Genomic DNA, 20,260 nt, shown 5'->3' with positions numbered 1-20,260 from the left:
ACTTTCTGTGAGGAAGGACACAACGGATAGCTATGGCCAAATGTGAAGGCTGAGGGGATCTCTAGCAGCCTGCCATGACCTGATGCAGTGAAGGAAGCAGGACCGAGGACAGCACTCGGAGCAGGGCCACGCCCCATCTTGCTGGAGGCTGCTGCTCTCCTCCCCTCCCTCCTCCTCTCCTCAAATGCCCTCCCCATCTTAGATCCGCCTCCCCAGTGTCACAGACTAACACTTAATACAGAGTGGAGAGAGAGGCAGGGCCCACTGAAGTGAGAGTCTGACAACAGGACATCTCTGTTTTATGAAATGGCGCACGTTAACAGCTGCATCGCCTGGAGCCACGAGGAGGAGGCAGCTACAACAGGCGTGAAATCCATATTAAAAACAACCAGAAGACAGGTCTCTACACTAAACAAACATCGCCCTTGCAAAGGTGTTTATCACACCAGATCCTGGGCCTAGCTGGGCGGGCCCAGGAGAAGGCAGCCCTCCGGTCACCAAGGGAGCATCAGGTGAGCACCCAGGGGAGAACGGAGGGCTACACGCCCGGCTCCTGAGGAGGAGTCGATCAGGGAAGGGCTGGGCGTGCAGGGGCACGGCCTGGCCCGGGGAAGGGCTTTAGCAGTCAGTGTTCTTTCAGGGCAATAATGCACAGATGAGGCACTGTGGGAGGAGGCCTGCGCCCCGTACCGCCCATCCCCACAATATGCGGAGCTGCCCCCTCCACTCCACACCTCCCTGGTGACTGCTGCCCACCCCCCCCCAGGGTTCACCAGGGGCGGGCAGGCGACAGGCAGTGGGCACACCTACAGCTCCAGCCTGAGCCTTCCTCCTTCCTCCCATTAGAACCTAAAGGGTAAATTACACCCTGGGCTCCTGGGAGAGGAGGAGGCAGGGAGGAGCGGCAGGAGGAGGAATCCCTCACCTACAGATGGGGCTTCTCTGGAGGGTTTTGGAACTGGGAAGGAGCCCAGATACTTAGGAGGACTGGAAGAGAAGCTGCAGGAGGAGAAAGAGAGGAGACAGACAAAAGGAGGAAGGGTCGAGCTGAAAGAGGATTAGAGAGGAAAAGCTGGAGCAAAGGCCTTGAGGAGGGATGAAAGGAGGAGGGGGGAGGAAGAAGAGAAGGGAGGAGGGGAGAGGAAGAAGAGAAGGGAGGAGGGGAGGAAAGAGAGAAGAGGGGGAGGGAGCGGGAGAAGGAGAGGGGGAGGGGGAGGAAGAAGAGAGGAGGGGAGGAAGAAGAGAGGAGGGGGAGGAGGAGGAAAGAAAGAAGAAGGGGAGGGGAGGAAAGAGAGAAGAGGGGAGGAGGAGGAGAAGAGAAGGGAGGAGGGGAGGAAAGAGAGAAGAGGGGGATGGGGGGAGAGAGGTAGGGGAGGAGGAGGAAAAAGAGAAGGGGGAGAGAGAGGGGGAGGAAGAAGAGGGGAAGTGGAGGTGGAGAAAGAAGAGAAGGAGGGAAGGAAGAAGAGAAGGGGGAGAGGGAAGGGAAGAAGGAGAGAAAAGGAGAAGAAAAGGAGGAGGGAGAGAAGGGGGAAGGAAGAAGAGAAGGGGGAAGAGGGAGGTGGAGGAAGGAGACAAGAGGGGGAGGGGGAGGAAGGAGAGAGGAGGGGGAGGGGGAGGGGGAGGAAGGAGAGAGGAGGGGGAGGAGGAGGAAAGAGAGAAGAGGGGAAGGGAGAGGGGGAAGGAAGGGGGAAGAAAAAGAGAAGGGAGGAGGGGAGGAAAGAGAAGAGGGGGAGAGGGAGGGGGAGGAATAAGAGAGGAAAGGGAGAAGGGAGGAAGAGGAGGGGAGGGGAAGGAGTCAGAAGAAGAGAAGGGGAGAAGAAAAGGAGGAGGGAGAGAAGGGGGGAAGGAAGAAGAGAAGCAGGAAGAAGGAAGAGGAGGAAGGAGACAAGAGGGGGAGGGGGAGGAAGGAGAGAGGAGGAGGAATAGAAGGGGGAGGAGGACGGGTTCTTTATTCTGCTCATCTGAGGAGATTAGGGGCAAGCTGAGATTTTTCACTTTATTTATTCTCCTCAAAGCCCTTTTTAAACATACTTCCTACATAATCTACCTCGATCAACAACCCAGACCCAGGCTGGTCAGTGGGTCAGTCCTCCTAGGCCACAGGGTGAGGTGAGAAGCAGGGAGATACAGGCAGAAAGAAGAGCCACAATGGACATGGGGAGGAGGTGAGAGATGGGGTTCCCAGCACAGGCTGCACACCTGCACCCCGGGGCAGAATCACTAATGACTGTGAGGGGTCGGTGCTCAGGGCCCCCCTGCCAATCCTGGAGCAATCAGCCATAAGTCACACCTTCAATTCTGCTAGCGAGGAGATCCATGCTAAGAGACAAAGATGCCTTATTGCCATCTCCTATGATAAAAGTAAGTTTCAGTGGAATCAGGCCATTTGGAACAGTTATTTTCTGAGGGTTCTGCTCTGCTGCCTCATCACAGCAGGAAGGGGACCCAGGCCCCAGTGGTGGGTGCTAGGCCAACTCCGTACCCACTGCCCAAAACCTATGCCAAGGCCACCATGGGCGGACCCCAGGGCACAAAGGGTGTGCAATCTGCATCCGTGAAGTGGTGTCCCCAGCAAGGAAACGCCAGACCCTGCAAGTACTGGTCTGCTGTGCCCTGAGGCCTCCAAAGATTCTCCCCTCACTCACACTCCCTAGTGACCATAACAAATCAGCACCAGCTCTTCAGTCCTCTCCTCCTCCTCCCAGGCCTCCCTGCCCCCACCCCTGGCCTCCCCACCGCCTGCCCAGGCCTCTGGGAGGCTGCTCCCTCCAGCTTCTCCCCAGGCTTCTCTCCTGCCACCTGTCTCTTCCCAGTCTGACCTTAACAACAAGGCTCCCTCAGGGGCTGCCCCTCACTCTTGCCTCCTCTCTCCACACTCTCCTGTGGGCAGCTTCTCATCCTGCCCCCGGCACACATCAGCACCTCCCATCCCGGCCTCTCTTCAGTGACCCCAAACCCTGTCTACCACAACCACCAGGCTCATCCTGACCTGGAAAAACCAAGCTCCTCCTCTGCCCTCAAGCCTTCTCAGACTGGTTTCCTTCTCTGACCCCTGGCATGGGCAGTGAGGTTGCCGGCCACTTCTGAGACCTTGTGGAATCCCTGCTCTTCCCTCACCTCTCACCTCCAGTAAGTTGCCATGCCCTGCCAATGCCATCGCCACCACATCGCTGACAGAATTGCCAAGCACAGGTCAGCTCATGCCCATCCCCACCTGGCCTGATGCTCTGCCCTCTCCACATGCCAACCACTCACTTACACCCCTGTGGGATGCCTTTGTACTGGGGCACTCAGACCCTTCCTCTACTCAAGAATCATCAACGGCTCCCTTCTGCTGGCTGAAGAAAGCTGAAACTCTGCTAGGCAGCCACACCAGATCCTCCCCAAGTGGTATCCTGCAGTCTTTGCAGGTGGATTTCCAGCTACTCCAGCCTACAGCCAAACTGAACCAGTCTCTGGCCTAGAATGTGTCCTGAGCTTCCGTACCTGGAATGTGCTCTCTTCCCACATCCTATTCCTCTTTAAAGCCCAAAGTCGTTGCCTCCAGGAAGCCCGCCCTGATCACTCCACCGGACACTGACCACCCCCCTCAGAGTCCCATTAAGCTATGCCTCTCTCAGACCCTTCTATGACACAGTAACTGACAACAAGCTCCCTGAGGGCAGGGACCTCGACAGGGAAGGTGCCCCAGGCCCAGCACACTGCTCTGCACCCTGATTTGCTGGCTTGTGACCAATGATACAAACGCTGCATTCTTCACGGAAAACGAAACAAAACCTGAGTTAGCAGTAAGGACGAAAGCTAGACACTGGCATCCCAGATGACAGCGTCACAGGAGCCCAGATTCTCCACAGGGTCCACAAACAAACGTCTTGACGTGGCGGTTCACCAAGACAGCTTACACCAGAAGATGACAAAGGGAACTGTCTCTTGCCAAGGCAAGAAGGCCTCTCACCTAGGACCCAGCACAGGTGAGGCTTCGCTAGGCATCTGCTGAATTTGCTTGTGAAACCATCAACATTGCTCTGTCCTGGAATCTGGGGCTAAGCCTGGAGGGCTGGAAGCTCGACCCCGGATGTTCTGGGTACGGGGGAAACCCTGTCCCAGTAAATGTCACAATGAAAGAATAAAGGATGGTTCTAGATCTGCAAAATCAAATCTGCAAAACATGAGCTGCAACAAACCATTGAGAACTCAGGCCAGACCAGGATACAGATCTCAGGGCTTTCTCTGGCCCTGCTCCCATGCTGAAAGACCCCACAAAAGGGAAGGCTTCCCCATCACAGGCGGTGGGGAGGACCCAGAGCTGAGCTCAGCAGAGAGCTGCTGCTGCTGCTGCCACCACTATGTGGGAGGGAATGCTCTTTTGCTGAATCTGAGATTTCATTTTTCTTCAATTAACAAGCATTTATTTTCTCTCCCTTTCCCCAATTTAAAAACAAAACCAAACCCTGGTAACAAATGGGCTTAGTCAGGCAAAACTCAGTCCTGCATTGGCCCCCTCGTCAGTACCCACAGCCATGGCCTCTGGGTCAGGGGGTGGGAGCAGAACTGGGGCCGCTCAGTGTCCTGGAGGCTGACCAGGTGACTGGTCTTTACAACGCTGCTGTGATGGACAAACAGATGCAGGAGAAAAGGATACGCTTCGATGGGATCCAAAGAGCGAGAGACCCCCGCTGGTTAAGGGAGATCGAGGGAAGCTCCTCGGGGGTGCTGGCGATTCTGCCTACCCTCCCAATGCTAAGAGTCAGTGAGCCCCAGGACGCTAAGATTCACGGAATGTGGGAGGTCCCAAGATTCAGCTCCCCTTTCTTGGGTGGGGAACCTAAGACCAGAGGGAAGTTGAGGGGCTGTGATTAAGCCACGAGCTCCCCTCAAGGCTGAGCCTCTGGACAGGGCCTGGAGGAAGGTCAACAGTCAAGATGGGGATGCCCATGTCAGGAGGAGGAAACCAGGGAGGGTCAAGGGGTGAGAGCAATGATCTTCATTCATCCAACAAACCTTTACTGAGGACAAAAACAGTATGGGGGTGCAGTGGCTGCCCTGAGGAGCCAGAACCCAGGGAGCAGAGACGAGACAGGGACAGACGAGCGTTGTACAAGGGGGTGACATCAAGGGCAGGAGACCCAGAGACATCATTTTCTTTCCACCCACTGAAAGAAGAAGGCAATGACCCTAAGAGACCATCTTTAAAAATGAAAGAAAAATCACCCCAAGCCCATGGATTTCATTGGGTTGAAGAGCTGTAATTTGGGGCAGAGAAAGATGGGTTTCAAAAAATATTATTTTCAAGGGGATTCAGAGAATAGGTCTACATAAAAACATACCATCTTTTTTATTTTTACTCAGCTGAAGAACAGAAAGCCATTACTGGAACACTGAGTAACAAAGAGAAGTCTATGAAAACCAAACTGGGCCTAAGAAGATGGCCGCAGCACAGAAACGTCAGGCTCTACAGAGCCACCACAGGCCCCAGACCCAAGAGTCCAAGGCCTTCCCCTGACAGCAAGGGAGGGGCTCTCAGTGAACAGCATGAGAGCGAGCTCGTGAGCAAGGAAGGGAGGGAGAGAAGAGGCGAGTGAGCAAGCCTTCAGGTAGGCCTGCGCAGGGTCCAGTCATGGGCTACGGGGGCTGGGCAGGAAGTCAAACTTGTCAGTGTCTCACCCCTGCTCACAGGCAGAGCTACAAGTGGACTTCCTCTTATCCTATCACCAGGAGGGGCTGCAGAAGGGCAGGGCTGCCTAACCTGAAGCTCCTCCCACTGCTGCCATCAAGACAAGGGCACAGAAGCCGCCTCCTGTCTCCTGACCTCCGGGATCACAGGCCTAGGCTGCACCTCCCACCACGCTCTCCGCAGGCTCCTCTTCTACAATGGCCTCCACGTGGGCCTCTGTCTGGCTCCTCCTGCCACTGGCTGTCCCAGAAGCTCCTCTAGGTCAGCAGAGCCAGGATCTCTTTCCCAACCAGGTTTCTCAGGGATGGTGATTTTGCCACAAACACACAACTAAAGACTGTGCTAACAATGATCCACGTACCAACTCTCTCATCTCTAGGTGAGGAATCTCTTTGTGAGAATGGTCTGTGTGCACACAAAGGGTAGCCCGGATGAAAACACAAGACCAGGACAGGAAGAACTGCATAGGCCGTTCTGGAAATCTGATCAGATTCTCAAAGACACAAGATACTGATCACGTAGCATGCTCCCACACCTCTTGTCTGGGATTTTATAATGCATTTAACAAAAGAGCACAAAATGCTGCTGACAGGCAGCCTGGTCAAGTGGAAAGTGCCAGATGTGCAGCCAGGCCAGACCAGGGTTCAAACCCTTCCTCTAGGAGCACTGTGAGCCTTGGGTTCATCTGTAAAAGGGAGCTGATTACATCTTCAGTACATAATCTACAGAGCTATGAGGGTGAAGAGGTCGCACAGGTAAAGTCCTTTGGAAGCTTTAAAAAAAGCTATAGAAATGTCAGTTATTACTACGGAGCTCCAGTAAACAAGATGTCTCACACACACACACACACACACACACACACACACACACATTAAAATGACACCAGAGCTTAGGGTAATGGGGTTGCTTCCTGGCCATTCCCATGCCAAGCCCCTGGACTCCCACCATCCCCCTCTTCTCTGTCCATTAAGCTCAGAAGGTGAGTTTGAGCCAGGCCACCACATCATCATGTCCACCATGTCTTTCATCTCTACTCCCACCACCTGAGGCCCTGACATCCGGCTCCTCCTCCAAAAAAATGGAAGTACTCTGAGGGCAGGGACCATCTCACTTGTGTTAACATGCATCCTCAGTTACTATTCCTGGCACACAATAAGTGCTTAATAAATGCTTTTCCCCTCTGAAGTAGGGCCCTGCAGTCATGCCCGGTGGGATCTGAGATCCTACCCCCTTAGAGTCAGGTGGGAAGCCAGCCCTAAGATCTGCTATAATAAATGCCATGGGAGTGGCTCTATGACAGCTGCTGAAGCCGATTCCAGAGGACTCGTGGCTGAAGAACACTGCTTCCCTCAGGAGCGAGAGCTGATGGGCACCAGGCAAAACAAAAGATGCGACAACGCGCAGGAGATTCGCCCGACGTGGAGGGCTGCTCATCTGCTGGTGCTTACAGGACAAAGGGGGTCTGGGTTTCCCTTCATTCTGCCCCTTTGTTTCGGTAGGTGGATGCTGAGTTTTTTTAAAAAAGAAAAGAACTTCTGGGGCAGAGCAAAGACGGCAGAGTAAAAGCAGTGACTTACTTGAGCTCTCCCCCAAACCCCTCCAAATACCTGTAAAAAAGACTCTAAACAAATTCTAGAGCAGGAAAACCCACAAAAAGACAGAGTGAAACAAATTTCCAGCCCAAGGCAACCTGGCAGGTTGACAGGAAAGGTCTGTTGCACCCGTCTGAGAGAGAAGTGCAGCCCAGCACAAAATGCATCAGCACAGACTGGGCCCCAGCAAATCCAGAGCAGGCCTCAGAGGACTGAATCACAGGCAGCTGTGGCAGTTTCCAGACTTCTCAACACACAAACGCTAAAGACAACTTAGAAGGTCAGTAGGAAAGATCTGTCGAACCTGCAGTCTGGCCCTAGCCCTGAGCTTCCGGCCCACAGACAGTGGGGGAATCAAGTGGCTGATCAGAGGAAGTTTACAGGGATCTCTTTGCTGGCACTGAGGAAAGATTCTCTTGCTTTGCTCCTGCTTGGATCTGGGTCACAGCTCTGGGTGGCGATCCTGGGGAGAGGAGGAGCAGTGGTGTGAAGCTTGTGGTGGTGGTGAAGAATAAATCCTCCTCACAGTTCCAAGGCAGAAAAGAGTGCTTGTGGTCACTCACAGACCAGAGTACAGGCCAGGAGAGGAGCAAACACCTTTCCTTTGATCAAACCACCTTGGAAGAACTGAAAATGTACCCTAGAGGTCCCTAGAGGTATCTCTGAAAACAGCTGCACAAAAGGACCAAATCTTGGGATAGTACATTCTCCACACTGGAAACAGACCCCTACCTTAACAAAGAGTTAAAAAGTCAGATAACTGGCTGGGAAAATGAGCAAACAGTGGAAAAAAACTCACACTACAGACTCTTACTTTGGTGACAAGGAAGATCAAAACATACAACCAGAAGAGGACAACAAAGTCAAAGCTCCTACCTACTTCTAAAGCCTCCAAGAAAAATATGAATTGGTCTCAGGCCATGGAAAAGCTCAAAAAGCAAGATTCTGAAAAGCAAGTTAGAGAAGTAGAAGAAAAACTGGGAAGAGAAATGAGAGTGATACAAGAAAATCATGAAAAACAATTATAAATTATAAAACAAAACCAAAAGAATGAAAAAATAGAAGACTGTGAAATATCTCATTGGAAAAACAACTGACCTGGAAAATAGATCCAGGAGAGAGAATTCAAAAATTATTGGACTACCTGAAAGCCATGATCAAAAAGAGAGCCTAGACATCATCTTTCAAGAAATTATCTGTGTGACCCTTGGCAAGTCATGTGTGACCCTGGGCAAGTCACTTAACCCTATTACCTAACAAAAACAAAAACAAAAACAAAAAGAAAGAAATTATCAAGGAAAACTGCCCTGATATTCTAGAACCAGAGGGTAAAATAAATAGAAATTGAAAGAATCCACTCATCATCGTCTGAAAGAGAACCCAAAAGGAAAACTCCTAAAAATATTATAGCCAAATTCCAGAAATATTGCAAGCAGGTAGAAAGAAACAACTCAAATATTGTGAAAACACAACCAGGATAACACAAGATTTAGCAGTTTCTACATTAAGAGACTGGAGGGCTTGGAATATGATATTACAGAGGTCCAAGGAACAAGGATTACAACCAAGAATCAGCTACTCAGCAAAACTGAGCATAATCCTTCAGAGGAAAAAATGGACATTCATTGAAATAGAGGACTTTCAAGCATCCTTGATGAAAAAACCAGAGCTGAAAAGAAAATTTAACTTTCAAATATAAGACTCAAGAGAAGCATGAAAAGGTAAACAGGAAAGAGAAATCATAAGGGATTTATTGAAGTTGAACTGTTTACATTCCTACATGGAAAGATGATATTTGTAACTCATGAGACCTTTCTCATGAGTTACAAATAGACAGAAGGCACAGGGTGAGTTGAAAATGAAGGGATAATATCTAAAAAATAAAATTAAGGGGTGAGAGAGGATTGTACCGGAAGAAGGAGAATGGGAGAGGTAGAATGGGGTAAATTATCTCACATAAAAGAGGCAAGAAAAAGCTTTTACAAAAGTGGAGGGGAAGAGGGGGGAGGTGAAAGGGAATGAATGAACCTTAATCTCATTGGATTTGGCTTTAGGAGGGAATAACATCCACACTCAACTGGGCATGGAAATCTATCTTACCCTATGCGAAAATAGGGGGAAGGGGATGGGGAGTGGGGGGTGATAAAAGGGAGGGCTTACTGGGGGAGGGGCTAAGCAAAAGCAAACATTTTTGAGAAGGGACAGGGTGAAAGGAGAGAAGAGAATAAATAGGGGTGGGATAGGATAGAGGGAAATATAATTAGTCTTTCACAACATGACTATTATGGAAGCGTTTTGCATAACTACACATGTATGGCCTATATCGAATTGCTTGCCTTCTCATTGAGGGTGGATGGGGAGGGAGGAAGGGAGAGAATTTGGAACTCAAAGTTTTAAAAATGAATGCTAAAAATTGTTTTTACATATAACTGGGAAATAAGATATATAGGCAATGGGGTATAGAAATCTATCCTGCCCTACAGGAAAACAGAAAAGGAAGGGGATAAGAGAAGGGGGCGTGACAGAAGGGAGGGCAGATTAGGAGAAGGGGTAATCAGAATGCACACCATCTTGAGGCGGGGGCAAGGGAGATATGGGGATAAAATTTGGAACTCAAAATCTTGTGGAAGTGAATGCTGAAAACTAAAAATTAATTAATCAAGTAATTAAAATGCTTTGAAATAAAAAACTAGAGAAAAAAAGAAAGGAATTATCTGGTTTTGTTGAACTTTTCTCTCTTCTTTCCTTCATACAAGGAGGGGGAGGGAGGAGGAATGCAGGGGGAAATGCAAGTGATATAAAAACAAAAGATTTCAATTAAATTTTATTTTTACAAAAACCAGGAGGATGGCATATAAAAGGCCTGGAGGCCACAGGTTCCTCGCCCCTGCAGAAGAAGGCATTGCCCGGCCTCCCAGCTGCTCCACCAACATGCCCCTCTGTCTCTCACTCTGGGCCTTCTCTCTGGCTGCTCCCCCATACCCAAACATTCACTCTCCTCATTTCAACCTACTGAGTTCTCTGCCTTCCTCTGAATCCCAACCAAAATCCCACCTTCCAGAGGAAGCCTCCCCTCTTGATTACTCATTATTTAGCTGGCTTATTTGTACGTAGGGATTTGCACATTGTCTCTTCCATTATGAGTTCCTTGAGGCCCAGGACTGTCTTGTGCCTTTCTTGGTATTTCTAGTTCTTCGCCTGGCACACAGAAGATGATTAATAAATGTTTTAGATTCCAATTCCCTTCTCTCTATAGCTCTACCATTATAAGAATATTTCACACATTCCTCCCAGGCACTGCCCTCTTCACAAGACACTCCATCTCTTGTCCCCAGGCCCTTGGGTAATACATTCCCTCCTCACCAAAGCCTCACAGAATCCCAAAATACCTTCAAGGCCCAATTCAACCAATAACCTCCTATGTGATCCTCCAGATAAGAGTGTCCTCCCCCCAACCCACTCCCCACCCCAACAAAAATTATTATTTTTAAGTTTGTACATATTTCACATTTATTTCTATGTAGAAATGGTTCTTCCCTCTAGTAAAATGTAAGCCTCTTGAGGGCAAGGCCATTTGGCTGGGGTCTTCATGTCTAGCCAAGTGCGTGGCATGTAGGAACCATTTAATAAATGCTTATGAATGAAAAAGTTATGAATCCCAACAATTATCAATGATGCAGTCAAAACTAGCCCACGCTACAAGACATAAGGCATCAGACGAGCTCCCTGGGAACTCTCAACATTCTCCTAAATAGTCATGAGAGAACTTAGCAATATACACACTCACATTAAGGCAGAGAAAGGCCTCAGCCCCTCCTTTTTACAGAGAAGGAAATGGAAGCTCAGAACATGGCCCTTACACACATTCCAGAAGCATGCCATTTAAAGACATTTTACAAGAACTCTCATAATTATAACATGGCCAATTAGCCCCTGAATATCTCTCCAGGCACAGGAATCTAGCTAGCTAAGATAGCTGGCTAAGGTGTCTCCTGCATCACATAAGCGTCTCCATCCATTCCCAGGATTCAGAAGCTGCCAGTCCATGTCACGGTCTGCTCAATACCATCAGGGCTTCCCTAAGAGAATCCTCCTCACTGGATCCCCCTCGCCTGGCCAGGGTTGTTTCCATGTAGTCAGCTCACAAGAATCCCATATGTTGGAGACTCAACTAGCCAAGGGAGGCCTGGAATGGGATTTCCATTCACAAAGGACAATGGCATTCACTTGGAATCACGATACATCCTGGTCTACTAGATGACTCCTGCTAAAGTCTGTACCTAGGGGCAGCTAGGTGGCACAGTGCACAGAGCACCGGCCCTGGATTCAGGAGGACCTGAGTTCAAATCTGGCCTCAGACACATAACACTTACTAGCTATATCACCCTGGGCAAGTCACTTAACCCCATTGCCTAGCCAAAAAAAATAAAATAAAATGAAGTCTGTACATAGGAAGAGAGTTTACCTACCCACAAAAAAGGGGATATAAGAGCACCTGCCTCCCAGAATGATTGTGAGGACTGAAGGAGATGACATTAGTAAGCACTTGGCACAGTGCTTGACACATAGTAGGTGCTTTAAAAGGCACCTGGGTGGTGCAGTGGATAGAACACTGAACTTGGAATCAGGAAGACTCAGCTTCATAAGTTCAAATCCAGCCTCATACACATAACTAGCCTCAGTGCAAGTCAGTGAACCCTGTTTGCCTCAGTTTCCTCATCTGAAAACGAGCTGGAGAAGGAAATGGCAAACTACTCCAGTATCTTGTCAAATGGGGTCAGCAAGAGTCAAACACAACTGAAAGGCTGGACAACAAAAGGTGCTTCATAAAGGGCTTGCTCCCTCCATCCCCTCCCCTTCCGGCCCTGGCCTCACAGCTTACCTCCAGAGGCCCCTTGTTGAGACACTGCACTGGTAAGGTGGAAACATTGGGATTTTCTCCTCCTTCTGATGGATACATCTGGAAATTCACTCTCTGATACAGAATCTGAAAGGAGACCAGATGATGGTCTGTGTTGGCTCTGGGAGTTTCAACTCTCCTCCCAATTCACAGTCATCACATTTTGATTTTAATAAGCAGGATGAATCTCAGCTTTGGGGGAAAATAGCTGCTCTCTCCTTAGAGAGGTCCTCAACTTCCACCCATGTTTCCATCAAGCCCTCACCCATGTTTTCTAGGAATATGGAGGTCTCTTTACGGAGTAACTGAAAATCCTGACCTGGAATATGGCTTATGAAAGACAGTGCAGAAGTGAAGCAAGAGGCCTTTGGGGCTCCACCGCCCTAACTGGGCTTTTGTTTCATCAGGTCAAGTTATTCAATTTTCCACCATTTTTTTCCACATAAGGTGTAAAATGCATGAGGGACCAAATATTTCATCCTTTGCTTTGTATTCTTGGCAGCCAGCACAACCCACGCCCCCTGGAGGTGCTGGTTAGTTGGCAGACCTTTCTTGATCTCTCCTGTCTTTCTTGATGTCTACCAGAAAACAGCACAGACCATCAAAAGTCTGTGCGCACTCCCCTTCCTCCCCCTCCCGGATTTCTTGTTCCCTATCTTCAAACAAATGACACTTGTTTCTTAACTGGACACTCTCTTCTCTCTAGGATTCTGAGATACACCCACACCAGCCTCTCCTGGTTCTCCTCCTCCTTCTCTAACTGCTCCTCCTCAGTCTTTGTTGCTGAATCTTCCTAACCATGGGTGTCCCTCAGGGGCCTGTCCTAAGCTCTCTTCTCTTCTCCCTCCTCACTGGGTGCTCTCATCAGCTCCCATGATTTTAATTCCCATATCAACGGTGAAGATTCTCAAATCTACCTATTCTGACCCAAACTATCAACTGACTTCCAGCCTCAAATCTCTAATTGCTTATTGAATGTCTCAAACTGGATGTCCAGTAGACACTTGAAACTCAAAATGTCCAAAACTGAACTTATTATCTTTCCCTCCAACCCTCCTCTCTTCCTACTTTCTCTGTAACTGTCAAGGGCAACATCATCCTCCCAGATCCTCAGGGTCCCAACTTAAGAATCATCCTAGACTCCTCATTCTCACCCCACCCCTCAATCCAATATGGTGCCAAGGCCTGTCGATTTCACCTCTGCAGCATCTCTGGTCAATAGCACCTCTGTTGCATCTCTGATCGATTTCACCTCTGCAGCATCTCTGATCGATTTCACTTTGGCAGCATATCTGGTCAATTTCACCTCCATAGCATCTCTGGTTGATCGCACCTCTGTTGCATCTCTGGTCGATTTCACCTCAGCAGCATCTCTGATCGATTTCACCTTGGCAGCATATCTGGTCAATTTCATCTCCATACCATCTCTGGTAGATCTCGCCTCTGTTGCATCTCTGGTCAATTTCACCTCTGCAGTATCTGTCATTGGTTTCACCATTGCAGCATCTTCCCAATAGGCCCCTTCTCTCCTCATGCAGGTCCTCATCACCTCATTGCACCAGTTGCTGGGCAGTCTGCCTACCTCAAGTCTCCACCCAATCTAGTCCATCCTCCAATTACCAAAGTGATTTTCCTAAAACACAAGTCTAATCATGTCAATCCCTGCTCAATAAACTCCAGTGGCTCTCAGTGGCCTCCAGGATCAAATACAAAATGCTCTGTTTGGCATTCAAAGCCCTTCAACCTCATCAATCTTTTCCCTTTCCAGGATTCTTATGCCTCACTCCCCAACATGTATTCTTCATTCCAGTGACCCTGGTCTCCTCACTGTTCCAACAACAAGAGCCTCCTTCTCCTGGCTCTGGGTGTTTTCTCTGGCTTCCATGCCAGGAATGCTCTCTTTCCTCATCTCCACCAAGCAGCTTCCCTGCCCTAAGTCCCAACAAGAATCCCAACTTCCACAGAAGCCTTTCCCAAATTCCACTTAATTCTAGCACCTTCACTCTGCTGATTATTTCCAATTTATCCTGCATATAGCTTGTTTGCACATATTTGCTTGTTGTCCCCCTATTGGATTGCAAGCTCCTTGAGGAGCTGTCTTTTGCTTCTTTTTGTATCCCCAGTGCTTAGCACAGTGCCTGGTAATTAATAATTAGTGATAATTAATTAATAGGTGCTTAATACATGTTTCCTGACTGACAAGAGATGACCACACATATTAGGTACCTAATAGATGTTCATTTTTAATGACTATCCTATGCATAACAAATGTCTGATGAAATGAATTTATGACATAATTAGACCTTTTCCTGTCTGAGACTTACTTCTGTCTGGAGAGAACTGCTTGCTGCCAGAAGACACTCGATGGAACTGGGAGGACAATGTGTCAGGGCAAAAGCCATGAGTTCCTGACGAGCAGCCAGGTCCTGGAAGCTTTCACACTGTCCCAGCTGGCTACAGACATCCCAGCTCGGAGAGTAGCCTACAAAAAGAAGTAGCACAAGAAAGGAGGATTCTGGGAGCTCTCATCCCAGCTGCAGGCAAGGAGTGATATTCTCACTGGCTCCAGGCTCTCAAGGCAAGTATGAATAACCTGAAGGATGCACAAAGGATCAGGAAACCACTAAGAGCGACTGATCACCTTCTCAGCTCAAGACTGCTCCAATGAGTAGGGGGACTGGACCAAGAAGCAGTCCCTGGAAAGCTCTGCTGAGTGGTTGTTACAATTACTGTTGTGATTGTCATTATTGCTAGTATCGTCATTATTGTTGTTATTGTTATAATCATTGCCATTATCATTGGTCTTATTGTTATCATTACTTATGACTGTCATTATTGCTAGTGTTATAATCACTGTTGTTATTACCATTATCATTCTTGTTACCATTACTATTATTAACTAGTAAGGCACTAAGGCCATGCTTCCTCTGACTCTAGGTCCAGGGTCAGCACCTGCATCCCCCTGCCCTGTCTCCATCTAAAGGCCCAAACACTAAAAGACAGAGGTGGGAAAATCTAACAACTAACAGGATGGTTTGGACACCAAGGACTAAAGCTTCCACCAGAATGATTTTTCCCCTAACTACATAAATAAATAAACCACTCCAATAAGTAAGACAACTACTATCAACTTGAAGATAAAGTGTCATGGTCCAAAATCAAAAGCCCTCTCCCTCAGAAAGCAAGAACTACTTGGGAATCAGTGCCCCAGAATCCAGGAGGAAACGGCCTGCGTGGTGGCTGATGAAAAGGAGCCTTCCAAAAGGATGCCTCTCAGACAAGAGGCCTCCCCTCAACTGTGGCAGACTTCCTTCTGGCCACCCCCAGAACAACAGCCTGATTCTTTAATGAGGTGCTTGGCCTCCAAGCCATGGGCAGGCCTCTTCCTGGACTTCAAGTTGCAAGGTCGCTTGACCAACCCAGGCAACAGTCATCAGGCTTCCCCGGGGCAGAAGCCACAGCCCCAGACTCTACCAGCCTCCACAGCAACTGGATTCTCAGGTTCAAGTGGAATGCCTAAGACTGGGAAGCATACATACTGAACTGCTTCAGTAAGAACGTTCTATTTCTGACAGAAATATCAACAAAAAGGACATGAACGTTCAGTAGGTCTTTACGTGATGGGGACTCGATCATGCAAATTGTATAACTAATCCATACAATGAGCATAAACCACCCAATATAAAATGATTCATGAAATTATGAACATGGTTTTAACATGGCATGGAAAAAACCAGCCCAATCCTGCCCAGTGAGAGTGCCCCAGTGACCAGCATGACACCGGAGGCCAGCCTGTCTGACCCACAGACACAGGCCAGTGGGGCGCGTCAGGTGTAGGATGTCTCCTTAGCTCCAAAAACAGTACGGGACTGACCTATGGGGCTGACTGACTACTGCGGCTACCTGGCTGGAGGCCAGACCTTCCCCATCATTCACAATGGGTCACAGCCTGGGCCAAGCCGTCGCAGGGCGCATCCATGTTACCTGTGGCCATCAGCTCCTGACAGTGCATGCTCGCGGCTTTGTAGTCCTGGAAATGAAGAGCCTGTTGGACCAAAAGCACCAAAACCTGTCCCTTCCTCTCTTCATGGTCCTCACCTGGAAGCAGAAGGAAGCCAACTCTCAGTAACGCAGTCTTTCAGAATAATGGGAAGCACCAAAACAAAGGGGACTGATGATGCCTCTGAGCAGGGGCTGAAGGAAGGCAGCCTTCCCAGCAGCCCCAGACACAGGCCCAGAGGACTCCACCCTGCTCCATGGCCGCACTTTCGGCACCAAGGAAGTAGGGCCTACTGTCCATCAGGAACAGAGAAGGAGGCGCAGGTCACAGGAGGCTAGAGGGCTTAGGTTAAGGCCCTGCCTAAGTCGGGGGCTGAAGAAACATGTGTGGGATGGACAAACAAGCTAATGGAATGGAACAGGCCTCGGGGGGCTGGTGATCTCTTCCTGGAGATGCAGCCCACTGACAGTTGAGACAGAGGAGCTGGGTGGAGGCAAAGCGACTCCTGAAAGATTTTAAATAGCTATAAAATATATTTCATGTGATGACTCTTCTAAGTATAATCACAAGAATGCTGTAGAATGCAACATAATGCAATTATCAAATTAAATTTTAAATGGTTTCTTCCAAGAGGCTAATTACAGAAAAAATAGGCCCAGCAATACACAATGGATGATATGTCTTTTATAATAATATGTTCTTGCCAATTAACATTCATTAATCGTGGGCAGCACAAATAAAGGCCCACTGCATCTGGCGAGTCTTCATTCTTTCTCCCCATTGTGGATTAATAAAACCATTGCTATAGTGATATGTTCAACAACATAAAAAGCAAAGTCATTACAGCCTCATATGTAAAGGGGAATGCAATTAACATGTCTTTACCAGCTTTTATCCAGTGGAAAAAAAATTGTTCTTAAGTCACAATTGCTGGCTCATGAGACTACAGACAATTTAACTCTTGCACTTATCCCAATGTGCAGAGCATTTCACAGAATCCCCAGCTCTCTGACATGGTGGTAGTGCACAGGAAGCCCCCAGACAGCCAGCGCACCAGACCCCACCCATGGGGCTCCCCACAGCCCAGCCTTTGCCCACAGATTCCCAGTGAGACCCAAGGTATGAGCTTCCCAAGCTAGCTCCTGCTCCTTCTGGACAGCTCCTCACTGAAAGAAAGGTCCCTGTACAGCCCACCTCAAGCGGCCCTCAAAGCCTTGTACTCAGCTACCGGTTCTCTCCTCGGTCTGTGTTTCCCCAAACTCAATATAGGTGAAGATGCCAAGGACCTTCACTACTGACCATGGCTTCTTCCAGTCTCATCTAATCTGAGTCACCCTAGCTGGAGGTGATGAGGCGTGAGTGAGAGGAGGTGGGTGGATTGGAGAGATGGCATGGCGGTAGCTCACATTCACAGAGTACCTTTGGTTTGCAGAGAATTCTATGTTGTGAAGGTGTGTGTGTGCGTGTGTGTGTGTGTGTGTGTGTGTGTGTGTGTGTGAGAGAGAGAGAGAGAGAGAGAGAGAGAGAGAAGGAGAGAGAGAGAGAGAGAGAGAGAGAGAGAGAGAGAGAGAGAGAGAGAGAAGGAGAGAGAGGAAGACAGAGAGACAGAGAAGAGAGAGAGAGAGAGAGAGATCTCATTTAGATCCTCACAATGACTCTGTGAAAAAGGAAAGACAAGACCTGGCACCTGATGTCATGGGTGGACTGGAAGGCTGTTGGGAAGGAGCTACAATGAGTTCCATTTGGGGGCCATCGTCACAGAGATGCTAACTGAGCAGAGGAGATGGGAGGGGAGGGGAGAGCAGGGGAGGAACCACCACACTCAACAATCAGGACAGGAAGCTGAGAAGGGGTGGTCAGTCACGTAGAAGGGGGACAATCAAGAGAGCACCATCCCCCACTTCCAGCAGCCAAGATGGCAGAGTAAAAAGTAAGTCGCTCTCATCCTCCCTCATTGCCCCCTGAAAACACAGAAAATATTGACCCAGGAAAAACCCTGAGCCAGCAAAAAGACAGGGCACAGCAGTCTCATAGCCCAGGAAGCTCGAGAGATTAACAGGAAAGACCCCCTCTCGCTCTGGGGAGGGGGAGCGGTACAGGCCTGGAGGTGTCCTAGAAAGCCAGCAGCAAGCCCCATCTCAGCACACCGGGGAAGATTCTGAGACCCAGGTTGGTGGAGCAGGCGAGTGCCGACACCAGGACCCCTGAGAGCCTCAATACAGGCAGCTTGGAAAACCACCACATGGAGTCGTGAAATGATCCAACCATTTTGGAGAACAATTTGGAACTATGCCCAAAGGGTTACAAAAATGTGCATACCCTTTGACCCAGCAATAGCACTTCTAGGGCTATATCCCAAAGAGATCAAACAAATGGGAAAAAGGACCCACATGTACAAAAATATTCATAGCAGCTCTTTTTGTGGTGGCAAAGAATTGGAAATTGAGAGGATGCCCATCTATTGGGGAATGGCTGAGCAAGGTGTGGTATATGAATGTAATGGAATACTATTGTGCTATAAGAAATGATGAACAGGCTGACTTCAGAAAAACCTGGAAAGACTTATATGGTCTGATGCTGAGTGAAGTGAGCAGAACCAAGAGGACTTTGTACACAATAACAGACACGTTATGCAATGACTAAGATTGTTAAACTGAACCCTTCTCAGCATTATGAGGATCTAAGACATCTCCAGAGGCCTCGGGATGGAAAATGCTGCCCACATCCAAAGAAAGAACTATGGAAGTCGAATCGCTATCACTTATTTTTACCTTCTGCTGAGTTTTGTTTCATCTTTCTGATGGTTTCTCCTATTGGTTTTAATTTTCACTTACAACTTCACTAATGTGGAAATATGTTTAATGGGTATGTAAATGTAAAGCCTATATCAGATTGTGCGCCGTCTTGGGGAGGGTGGGGGGAAGGAAGGGGGAGAAAAATTTTCAACTCAAAAGCATATGGAAGTGATTGTTGATAAATCAAAATAAAATAATAAAAAAAAAAAGAAAGAAAACCACCACAGGCAGCGACGTTCTCCAGCAGAGAGATCACCCCGTGCCTTACCACAACTCTGAGAAGCACAGCTCTAGAAGGCAGAGCTCCAGGCTGACAGACATCCACTGGCAGCAAAGCATCCCTGTGCAAGGCCCAGGCCAGCAGGAGCCAAACATTCAAGTGCAAAGCCCCAGAGAGCAGGAAAAGAAGCTCGGTGAGTGCCGCCTTCACTCCAGCAGGAGAACTCACCTTTTTTTTTTTTTAAGTCAGGAAATAGGCAAATGCCATGAACAAAAAGCAGAAACAGAAAATGACCACAACTTTTATTTTGTGCCTATATTCAAGGCACAAATTCAGAAGGGACAACTTTGTTAATGCACCCACATCCGAAACTTCAAAAGGGAATATGAACTGGTCTTTAGCCCAAAAAGCCTTCTTGGAAGAGCTCAAGAAGGATTTTAAAAGTCAAATAAGAGTTGTAGAAGAAAAATTGGGGAAAGAAATGAGAGGTATGCAGGAGAGAGTCAAAAGCTTAGAAAAGGAAGGACAAAAATCAACTGCAGAAAACAAGTCCTTAAAAAGTAAAATGGGCCAAATGGAAAAGGGGGTACAAACTCTAATCAAAGAGCTCATTACAAATTAGAATGGAGCAAGTAGAAGCTAATGACTATGAGAGAGCAAGAATCAGCCAAACAGAAACAAAAGAGCAAAAAAAAAAAGCAAAATACTCATTGGTAAAACAACGGAGCTGGAAAACAGATCCAGGAGAGACAATTTAAAAATTACTGGTCTACCTGAAAACCTAATAGAAAAAAAGAGAGCACCATCCCAGAAGCTGAGGGAGGAAAATGGGCGGGGCCAGAGGACAACAGAGGGTGTCAGAGACTCCAGAGAGGGCCAAGAGAACAAAAGCTGGGCGAGCATTCCTGGACGCAGCAGCCCAAGAGTCTGGGGGACCTAGCAGAAAGGGTTCCAGCTGAGCAGTGGGGCCTGGGAGCTCAGCTAGGAGAATCTCGGAGGGAGAAAGGACATCAGCTCGACCGAAGGGCAGTCACAGAGATGACGTTGCTCGGTTTTGTTACTGTTCGGGGGAGTCTGGA

The 20,260-nt window shown here is 48.5% G+C and overlaps 1 protein-coding gene across 1 annotated transcript in view; it reads right to left on the bottom strand.

Moving 5' to 3' along the window:
• NBAS (NBAS subunit of NRZ tethering complex) overlaps positions 1-20,260 on the bottom strand; it is a 252,708-nt gene that overhangs the window by 114,949 nt on the left and 117,499 nt on the right. The window contains 3 exon segments of the mRNA XM_078149224.1: positions 12,149-12,253; positions 14,491-14,648; positions 16,151-16,264. Of these exon segments, the coding sequence (XP_078005350.1) occupies positions 12,149-12,253; positions 14,491-14,648; positions 16,151-16,264 (377 nt within the window).

This window comes from Phascolarctos cinereus, unplaced genomic scaffold, assembly GCF_003287225.1.
Source record: "Phascolarctos cinereus isolate Bilbo 61053 unplaced genomic scaffold, phaCin_HiC Scaffold_2;HRSCAF=192, whole genome shotgun sequence".
NCBI classification, from domain to species: Eukaryota; Metazoa; Chordata; class Mammalia; order Diprotodontia; family Phascolarctidae; genus Phascolarctos; species Phascolarctos cinereus.
This window is presented reverse-complemented; position numbering and strand designations above follow the sequence as displayed.